This window comes from Hydra viridissima, unplaced genomic scaffold (assembly GCF_058129835.1).
Source record: "Hydra viridissima isolate aposymbiotic clone 2 unplaced genomic scaffold, HvirCarnegie_v1 scaffold_107, whole genome shotgun sequence".
Classification (NCBI taxonomy): domain Eukaryota; kingdom Metazoa; phylum Cnidaria; class Hydrozoa; order Anthoathecata; family Hydridae; genus Hydra; species Hydra viridissima.
Genome location: NW_028324376.1, coordinates 9,700 through 20,177, shown reverse-complemented (window position 1 = coordinate 20,177; position 10,478 = coordinate 9,700). Strand labels below are relative to the sequence as shown.

Here is a 10,478-nt window from a genome sequence, read left to right as displayed (position 1 = left end):
AATCGTTGCGATTGGTCGGCAGTTTTATCGTTGGAGACCATTGAGAGATATAAAAGGAATTTTTTTTTTGAGCACAACATTAAACGTTAAATCGTTAGATGTTGTTATAAAGGCACCATTAGAATGCGATGTCCTCAAATATTTTCCTCGATATTTTAATAAGTAAACAAAAACAAAACTAAGTCTTGCAACTGGCGAAAACTTTCAATAAGCAAACAAAGCAACAACTTTCCTTTCGAGTTTTTTACATTTTAAACAAAAGACAAACAAAGAAAAAAAAAAAACAAACAAAAACAAAAACAAAAACAAAAAAACAAAACAAAAACAAAACAGAAAAGGGAGAATGAGTGAGTCGACTGATTTCGCTCAACTGTCTTAAACGAGAAGTCATAAACGTTTGCTTGTGCCAGCAAGTTGCAAATTAAGTTGTAAATGAACTGCACCGCAAAAACTTAACCACAGTTTATTAAGCATATTAAGCCTTTGCTGACATGTTAAGACATTTTAAGCCTTTGCTATTATCATGAGGCTTTTGCTCCACGAGCCAAAAAAGTACGCTAGAGTTGACAAACTGCATCGCGGTCGAAAAGTGTAATTACGCCAACACTTTTATCCGTTTTAAGCATTTCGTTTTCGCACGAACAACAATTAAAGCAGCTCGTTGAGCTTAACGACGTTCGTATTTTTTTTCGAAGCCAAAACTTCGGCTATAAGTAGAATGAAGAGGCACTTCGAAAAACAACAAAGCTGTTCGCAGTCGATAGCAACGAGCGACAACATCTCTGCGAGTCTGGCATCAAGGTAAACAGTTTTTTTACATTTTCATTTGTTAGTGCCACTTTTGCGTACATTATGTATTCAAAAATTTGTTGCTGACGCTAGATTTTTCGTTTTCAATGAACAACAGTTGCAACCTCTAGCCGTTTGCTAAAACAGCTTGCTAGGACAACCAAATCAATCATATGTTGTGAAAATTTCTTTTTGTTCAACTGACTAAGGAAGATCGAGCGAACGCTTTTTTTTTTATAACTTGTTTGTATCATATTGCTATTAAGAAAACAGCGTTGTGTATACTAAACGTGACATAATTGGCAATTATCCGTAACTAAAAATAAGATAGAAATTACAAACTTGATACCATATTTTAATTACTCTAACAAAACTAGACGTCATCGCGTGAGAAAATAAATGTTCATAACACATAACCTATTTTTTTGTTTTTTTTTTCTTCTCTTTTTTCCTTTTAATCTCTTTTCTTTCGTCCAAAAAGCGTTTTGATTTTTGCCTCGCCACAAGCGATGAAATCGATAAAAAAAACCTGCTCGGACATTCTCAATTCTCAACAACAAAAGCAATCAAAGTTCTAGCTCTCGAGCACGTGCGCCGACAGGTTGATGAAACCGTTCAAATATGCTCGATCGCTAGAATTTAAAGAAAGAAACAAGCCAGAAACAAACCAAAATAAAAAAAGCCAAAAACAAAAATGGACATCTTTAGAACGCTTAAATTTTATAAAATATTTTCCTCTGCGTTTTTAACCAGCTAAACTGTCGTAAAGTTTTTTCGGTGCAGTTCATTTAAAAAACTTAGTTTTCAACTTTTAAACGTTTTAGACTTCTCGTTTAAGGCAGTCGAAAGAAATGAGTCGACTCACTCTCTCTCTCCCTATTCGGTTTTGTTTTTGTTTATTTGTTTTTGTTTTTTCTTCGTTTGCCTTCGTTTGCCTTTGTTTGCTTTTGGAAAAGTTGTCGCCATGCGAGACTTAGTTTTTTTTTTTTTTTGCTCAAATTGAGCACAAGTGAGTTTCTAGTCTTGAAAGTGTGCAAAGTGTGGGCCAATCTGGTGGCTGGAGTGATGACACGTGAATGCTGGAAATTCCAGACTTTGAGCGGATTCAGCGTACATAGAAAGAAAATGTAGCATTCACGTGGGTCTCTCCTAAGCGTGCCATTGGTCGGTCTGCTGTCCTTAAGTACCCCCCTCCCCCCCCTCAACGTCACGTTTGCTCAACTTTCTCGGTCTTTGGCGCCCAGAGAAAGCTTGAGGAAGGATAAAAAATGGCGAGGTTTCGGTACTGCGTTTTCTGTTTTTCTTATTTGTTTTTTGTTTGTTTGTTAATTTTTTAATTTTTTTTTTTGGTTTGTTCGTTCGTTTGTTTGTTTGTTTGTTTCGTTTGCTTCGTTTGTTTTGTGATGTTTTGTTCTTCCCTTCTTGATGGCACAAAACAGAAGCAAACAAGACTTTCGGTTATATTCGGTTATATTCGGTTCAATAAAAGTTTGTTGGTTTCTGCACAACAACAACAACAACCACAACAACAAAAGTCCCTCTGTCCCTCAAAAGCAGTTTCTCCTCTGTCCTAAAGAAGAGCCTCTTTGTAATCGATCTTGTCTGAATTGCAGCTCTCCTTTTGCCTACAGTTTTTTATTCCAACCCTTTTGTTGTTGTTAGTGCCATGTTGTTGTTATTGTTATACTCTGTAAAAGCAGTTGTTGCTGTTGTACTTGTTTGTTGTTTCTAAAGACACTGTTGTTGCTGCTGTTAGCGCTGTTAGTAATCACCCACTTGGCTTGTATTTTTGTTTCTTTGTTTTGTTTTTTGTTTTATTTATAAACACTCTCTGAGTAAGTGATGCTGTTGCTGTTGTTGTTGTTACAGTTGCAATGGTGTTTGTTAATGTTCCCCTCCACTGGCTTGTACTTTTGTTTTCTGTTTTGTTTTTTTTTTGTTTTGTTTTTTTTCTCAACACTCTCTGAGTAAGTGATGCTGTTGCTGTAGTCGTTGTTATAGTTGCAATGAGTGTTTGTTAATGTTCACCAACTAGGCTTGTTTATAATCTATTTTATTTTAATCAACACTCTCCTGGAGTCAGTGATGGTGTTGCTGTTGCTGTTGTCGTTATTATGCTTGCAATGGGAGTTGTTACTGTTCACCCACTTTGCTTGTTTTGTTTTTATTTCTTTATTTTATCAACACCCTTTGAGCCAGTGATGCTGTTGCTGTTGTTGTTGTTATAGTTGCAATGAGTGTTGTTAATGTTCACCCACTTTGCTTGTGTTTTTGTTTTTGTTTATCACACCCTTTGTGTCAGTGATGCTGTTGCTGTGTTCTTATTACAGTTGCAATGAGTGTTTTGTTAATGTTCACCAACTTGGCTTGTTTATAATCTATTTTGTTTTATCAACACTCTCTGAGTCAGTGATGCTGATGCTGTTGTTGTTATTGTGCTTGCAATAAGTGTTGTTAATGTTCACCCACTTGCTTGTTTTGTTTGTGCTTTTGTTTTTGTTTATCAACACCCTTTGAGTCACTGATGCTGTTGCTGTTGGTGTTATTATAGTTGCAATGAGTGTTAATGTTCACCCACTTTGCTTGCTTTATTTGTTTGTTGGCTTTTTTTTTATCAACACCTGCGAGTTAGTGATGCTGTTGCTGCTTTTGTCATTTTACTTGTATTTATAGTTGTTACTGTTCAGCCACTTTGCTTGTTTTTTAATCTGTTTTATTTTATCACCACTCTCTGAGTCAGTGATGATGTTGCTGATGCTGTTGTTGTTATTTTACTTGCAATGATAGCTGTTACTGTTCAGCCACTTTGCTTGTTTTGTTTGTTTGTTTGTTTGTTTTTTTTATCAATATCCTCTGAGTAAGTGATGCTGTTGCTGTTGTTGTTGTTATAGTTGCAATGAGTGTTTGTTAATGTTCCCCCCCTTGGCTTGTACTTCTGTTTTCTGTTTTGTTTTGTTTTTGTTTTTTTGTTGTTTTTTTTCTCAACACTCTCTGAGTAAGTGATGCTGTTGCTGTAGTCGTTGTTATAGTTGCAATGAGTGTTTGTTAATGTTCACAAACTTGGCATGTTTATAATCTATTTTTATTTTATCAACACTCTCTGAGTCAGTGATGCTGATGCTGTTGTTGTTATTATGCTTGCAATAAGTGTTGTTAATGTTCACCCACTCTGCTTGTTTTGTTTGTGCCTTTGTTTTTGTTTATCAACACCCTTTGAGTCACTGATGCTGTTGCTGTTGGTGTTATTATAGTTGCAATGAGTGTTAATGTTCACCCACTTTGCTTGCTTATTTGTTTGTTGCTTTTTTTTTTATCAACACCCTGCGAGTTAGTGATGCTGTTGCTGCTTTTGTCATTTTACTTGTATTTATAGTTGTTACTGTTTAGCCACTTTGCTTGTTTTTTAATCTGTTTTATTTTATCACCACTCTCTGAGTCAGTGATGATGTTGCTGATGCTGTTGTTGTTATTTTACTTGCAATGATAGCTGTTACTGTTCAGCCACTTTGCTTGTTTTTTTTTTGTTTTTGTTTGTTTGTTTGTTTGTTTGTTTTTTTATATATCCTCTGAGTTAGTGATGCTGTTGTTGTTATTATGCTTTCAATGAGAGCTGTTACTGTTCACCCACTTTGTTTGTTTATAATCTGTTTTATTTTATCAACACTCTCTGAGTCAGTGATGCTGATGCTGATGCTGTTGTTGTTATTATGCTTGCAGTGAGAGTTGTTACTGTTCACCCACTTTGCTTGCTTATTGTCTATTTTATTTTGTCAACACTCTCTGAGTCAGTGATGCTGATGCTGATGCTGTTGTTGTTATTATGCTTGCAATGAGAGTTTGAGAGTTGTTACTGTTCACCCAATTTGCTTGTTTTGTTTTTTTATTTGTTTTTTTGTTTGTTTTTGTTTTGCTTGTTTTTTTTTATCAATACCCTCTGAGTCAGTGATGCTGTTGCTGTTGTTGTTGTTGTTGTTATAGTTGCAATGAGTGTTTGTTAATGTTCCCCCACTTGGCTTGTACTTTTGTTTTCTTTTTTGTTATGTCAACACTCTCTGAGTCAGTGATGCTGATGCTGTTGTTATTATGCTTGCAATGAGAGTTGTTACTGTTGTAGTTATGTCTGTCATTTGTCCTTGTTAGCAAGTTCTATTTGCCCTCTCTTGCCTTTTTTCAACACAGTTTCTTTCTTTGAGTCATATGGTTGCGAGATCCTCTCAAACTCCATCTCTTTATTTATTTGTTTCTTTTTTTTTTTTTTTTTTCTCATTCTCCTTCTCATAATAGCAATCACTGCTGCCACCATGCATGTAATGCTAGTTGCTCTCATTCTTTTTCATTTGCTAGTGGAAACTTTGTTTCTTCTTGTTGCTCTCTTTTCTTTCTTTTTTCTCTTTTGCAGAGGATTCGAAAAAACACAGCTCTTCCCTGCAGTTGTAAACATTCCAGGATTCCAGGATGCAGGCAGAAGAAAAACACTCTCACTAACTGTCTTCTTTTTTTTAGCATAAACCGTTGCAAACAAACACCTGAACATGTCTTCTTCACAAGAAAACAACACTGTTGTTGCCCCTTCTCCGAACTCTAAAGCGAAAAAAAAGAAAAGAAGGCAGTCACAAGAACAGAGAGACTTAAAGCTCAAAAACAAAGTCAGGGCCGCATTAGTTGCAGCGTGTGGCTCCGTAAACAGGGTTGTACCTTTCTATGGTACCAAGAAGAGGTACGCTGTTAGCTGTCCGATGCCTTTGTGCAAACATTCCTCCACAAGCATTAAAAGACACTTGACTAAAAAAGATCATTCTTGGACTTTGGATGAAGCTTCCATCTTTTACTCTGCAATGGTCAGGAAGTTTCAGCATGCTCGTCTCGAACGCAAGTCCGGCTGTCCAAAACCTTACCCCTGTTTGCAATGTTGGAAGTATTACGACCGACTGGACATACACTTGAAAGAGACTCATTTCTACGATTCCAAGACGATCAAACAAAAGATTGCAGAGGCAAAGCGATACGACAACGACAAGCTCTATGTCCCTCAATTTATTCGACCTGCCTTCTTTGGTATTAAGCCAGTAGCTGAACAAGCGTCTGCATCAGGCTCTGCATCCTCTGCTCCTGGGCCTTCCTCCTCTTTTTCTTCTCCGGTTCTTTCCTCTGATCCTCTTTTAAGCTTGCCCTCATCAGTTGCTGGTTCGTCCGAGGCTCCTTCTGCAAACCACTGCACCTCTGTAGAAAACAAAGAGCTGAACACCGAATCCGTCCTAGACTCTGATTTTAATTCCTTAAAGCACTTGGTTTCCAACTCCTCCGTCTTGACAGAAGATAAGAGACTCTTGTTTCAGCTGGACAAAGATGCTTTTCACTTTTATTACCAGTCAGCAGATGAGCTCTTCAGAGATTTTGAAAAGTGGCTTGTGGTAGCCAACAACAACACTTTGTCACAAGCAAAGATCTACAAAAATGCAGTTGTTGAAATATTGACATGTTGTGACAGCACGCTGACGCTGCACCCGAACGCTCTCACCAATTCCAACGTTTTGGAGGATAGATACTTTTCCATGCACTTTAAAAACATTCAGCTCAATTCCAAGCTGAGTGAACTTGACCAAACAAAAGCCATGTCTTGTCACACGTTGTACAACCGCCTTGTCTACCTTTGTCTCCTGTTTCGTTTCAGTGAAGCCAGGAATGTCTATTTCGGACTTTCTCATGAGGCCATCCGACGTTTGCGCTGCAAGGTGGAGGAGTTACAAAAAGTGCTGAGGCCCTTTCGTTCTTTGAGGAGGAGCCTTGTGAAAAGCAAAAAATGCATCAACATCATCAATGTCAGTTTGCTGAACGAATATGGCAAGTCTGCATACGTAAGACAGTTAGTGGAATCGATTAGAAAGCCGTCTCTTACACCGACTAGAGACAATGCTGTGTCTCTACGAAACCATCTTCTGCTCTCTGTCACTGTAATTAACAGTTTAAGAAAATCTAACATTGCTCTTTTAAACATTAGAGACTACATGGCTGCTGAGAAGAGTGAGTGTGGATATTGCATTGTGCAAGAGCGCTACAAAACAGCATACAAGTACGGAGCCAAAAACATTCTAGTGCCGAACGACTTGAAAGTGTTGATCGATATTTATTTGCTGAGATACAGAGACCTTCTTGTCAACGACTCTCACTACATGGCTGCAGACACCAAGACTGTTTTGGAGTTGAGCGACTGCTACAGGCCCCTTTTTCCATCGATGAGACCCAACAAAGACGAATGTGTGACACTCGGTGCAACTAGAGTGCCTGTTTACCAGATGGGTTCCTCTGCTATCTCCTCTTGCCTGACGTCCTGCTTCAGAAAAAGCCAAGTAAACATTCCCATGAAGCGTCTTACTCCCACTTGCATTCGCGGTTCGATAGCCACTTACTTTGCCAACAACAGCAAAGAAGATCGCGAGCGGTTTGCTACACTCTACATGAAGCACAGCAGGAACACAATGGATAGCTTTTATGTGTCCCAGTGGAACGCTGCAGAGGAGTTGCGCTTTGCCCTGGGCATCGGACAGTCCTTCGGAGTCATAGAGTCTTTGACTGTTGAAAAGTCTGAGAGACCACCAAAGAAGGAGAAGGATGTGATGGACTGGCTCCAAACTAATGCAGAGGAGTACGGTTTTCATGAGGTTGAGGACATCTTTGAGGAAGATTTAGACTCCGGTTCTGACTCTGAAGAATGTGCTGCTACTTTCAGCTGTACCACAGTGGTTCCGTTTTCTCCAGCTGTAGAAAACAATGTTCCTTTAGAGGATAGCAACGACCATGCCGTAGATTTCTTGTGTGAACCTACCTCAACTCCTGTTTCGTCTGTTCCATCTGAACAAACAATCGCTGGTCCAGTTCTTGAACTATCCCCTGCTCTTGCACAACTAGTTCCTAACGAACAAGCTGTTTGTATGGATGTAGATCAGACTCTAGCTGTTCCTGTTGGCACAGCTTGTTCTCCTCTTGCATTAACATTATTTCCTGATGAACCGGATTTTATTGAACACCATGCAAAACTTTCTCCAGTTTACTTTAATGAGCAAGTGGTTGCCAAACCTGTTTCTGCTTCTCCTTCTCAGCAAGTCGCTTTCTGTCCTTCAAAAGAGGTCTTTTCTGTTCCTCTGACTCCTAGCCTTGTTGCTTTTCAGCAAACATTGGCCAAACCCAGTTTGTTTCTTTCATCTGATCCAGTTTCAGCTGTTCCTGTCCAACAGGCTGGTACTGTTCTTGCAAAGCAGCTCTCACCTTATGCTGTTCAATCTGTTGGTAGCCTATTTAGCCAAAGTCTTGCCTCTACATCCAGAGGTAAATTCTTTTTGATTTTTGATTTTTGATTTTTATGCAAATCTCAACACGCTTTCAAAAAATGAAAATGCCCAAATCAACTCCTTGCCCTATTGTTATTGTTAGAGCTGTAAAAAAAACAAAACAAAACAAAAAAACAACACAGAAGTGTGTATGTATTTGTTGCAGGACTAATTCTGTGATTGCTTAAATGTTTATACAAGTGAATGATACTAAAACTGATTATGTTTTAGAAGTAAAAGATCCAAGAAGAAAAAAAATCAAGTTGGAAATGCCATCTTTCACTCAAGAACTCATCGGTAATGTAAAACCTAATTTATACAAAGATATATAAACACAAACCTCTTCTTGCACAATTTCAGATGGTTAACTGTTAACAAAAACTAGCCATCATTGCTAAGTGCACTTTTAGAAAGTTGTGTCTACCCGATTTCTAATGATGAAGTTAGAAACATCACCGTTAGAAATCATGCACAGCTTGTTATCATCTCTAACACTTAGAAACTGTTGATGGTTTTTATGAATTAGAAAAATGAACATGGTTTTATTTTATTTCAGGATCAACTCAGCCAAGAACAAAGGAAAACAAAGCAGAAGTTAGCCAATGCCATTTAGGTAATCTTTCAAAAACCAGTTATTGCTATCAGTGCAAACAATAAGGTCAACAAAAAAAAAATAAATAAAAAAACAGAATAAATCTTGTCTTACTTCAGAACCAAATGAATATTTGATTTAATCACTTTGTGTTATGACTTGAGTTTGTAAAATTTTAGATGAAATAGTTGAAGAGCTGAATGCTTGCCCTGGCCACAACGAATGGTTCAACACCAGAAGTTTTCCACGATGTGCAGCTTTGGTGTTGGCATACATCTTGCAAGACGTGTTTACAGATGTAAGCTCAAGTTGCTCGTACAAAGATTACCTTGGCATCTTGGCAAATCATAGCAGTGACAAGCTCATTCATGTCTTGCAAAAGTACTCCTACCAAAGCCATATTAAAGACAAAATTAAAAACATGAAGCTAAAAATTCAAAAAGAGGGTAGTTTAGAAAAGTTTGTTCAATATGGCAATATCGTGAAACCATTTATGTAGTTTAGATAAGTTTGTTCAGTTTGGCAATAAAGATGGGCCTTTTGTGTAGTTTGTTTTATCTATGCTTTTGCAAATATTTTTATCTGTTTCGCTAAAGACATAATAAACAAGAAGTTCTGTTAAACTGTTCTCACATTTCTTATTTAAAGATAGTTCAAACTTTTTTTTATCTTTAAAAAAAAAAAAAAGAAGTCGTTTTGTTATTCTGTGAAAACTTTTAATAGAGTTGCATTTAGAATTACTTCTGATGTTTTTAAGAGTTTGTTAAAAAGCAAAATAATATTTCCTGTGATGTTAAACTGCATAAGTGAAATTTAAAAAAGGAAAACTGCTCCAACCATTTTTCGGAAAAAGAAATCAAAAAGTTCCTTATTTTAAAAGATCTAGACATCCATTTCTTCTTCAGCAAAATAGCGAGGCTTTTTTATGAACTCTTACTCTCTATTTTTTCATATCTTTACACAAAGGATTTTGTTTAGATCAATGTAAACATACATAGAAGTATATTATGTTTTTTTTTTTTTTTTTGTTTTTATGCAGTCTAACTTTTGTTTCACTTCTATTTTATTTTACGTTTATCTTGTATTTTATCATGCCTTATTGGTTTTTGCGTTTTGTGATGTCAAGCTGCGTAAGCTAAACTTAAAAGGGGAAAACTACGCTAACTTTTCTTTGAAAAAATATTCAAGAAGTACCTTAAACGAAAGAGAAAGCACACGAATCTTGCCATCCAATTCTTCTTCTGCAAAGTAGCGAGGCTTTTTATGTACTTTTGCTCTCTAATTTATCTCTATTTACGCAAAGGGTTTTATTTCAATGTAAACACGTATAAAAGAATACTTTGTTAAAAATAATGTTAAAGGAGTTGCGTAAAAAAAAACGTCTGAATAAAGTTTCTTTACAAAAAAAACAACTAAGAAACAAGCGCGCCTAAGAAAAACCAGATCGCGATTCACTAAGTCAAAAAACGAAAGAAACAAAGTTTAAAAGGTCTTTCTAGACAACAAATTCTATTTTTGGCAATGCAGTTTTTGTATTTATGCAACCTAACTTTTGTTTGACTTCTATTTTATTTTACGTTTACCTTGTATTTTATCTTGCCTTTTTGTGTTTTGTGATGTCAAGCTACATAATCTAAACTTAAAAGAAGGAAACTAGGCTAACTTTTCTAGTAGAATATTATGTTGTTGGTTTTGTATGCAGCCTAACTTTAGTTTCATCTATATTTTATTTTGCGTTTATCTTATATTTTATCTTGTCTTTTTGAGTTTTG

The 10,478-nt window shown here is 36.7% G+C and overlaps 1 protein-coding gene and 1 long non-coding RNA gene across 2 annotated transcripts; one reads left to right on the top strand and one right to left on the bottom strand.

Annotated features, from left to right (window-relative positions):
• The first annotated feature begins 2,017 nt into the window (after positions 1–2,017).
• Positions 2,018–9,251, top strand: LOC149875907 (uncharacterized). Its single transcript, XM_090076041.1, has 5 exons — positions 2,018–2,071; positions 5,293–8,112; positions 8,346–8,411; positions 8,671–8,727; positions 8,886–9,251. The coding sequence occupies exons 2-5, from the start codon at positions 5,322–5,324 to the stop codon at positions 9,203–9,205; spliced, it is 3,234 nt and encodes a 1,077-aa protein (XP_089932167.1). The 5' UTR covers positions 2,018–2,071; positions 5,293–5,321; the 3' UTR covers positions 9,206–9,251.
• Positions 5,932–9,997, bottom strand: LOC149875906 (uncharacterized). The gene is made up of 2 exons (XR_016448983.1): positions 9,901–9,997; positions 5,932–9,093 (listed from the first exon to the last, which is right to left on the bottom strand). It is a non-coding gene; the product is annotated as an uncharacterized LOC149875906 (long non-coding RNA).
• Between the last annotated feature and the right edge of the window lie 481 nt (positions 9,998–10,478).

Coding starts and splice junctions, on each gene's coding strand:
- LOC149875907 (XM_090076041.1), top strand. CDS start 5,322: ATGTCTTCTTCACAAGAAAACAACACTGTTGTTGCCCCTTCTCCGAAC. Junction 8,113..8,345: donor TCTTGCCTCTACATCCAGAG/GTAAATTCTTTT, acceptor ATTATGTTTTAG/AAGTAAAAGATCCAAGAAGA. Junction 8,412..8,670: donor TTTCACTCAAGAACTCATCG/GTAATGTAAAAC, acceptor ATTTTATTTCAG/GATCAACTCAGCCAAGAACA.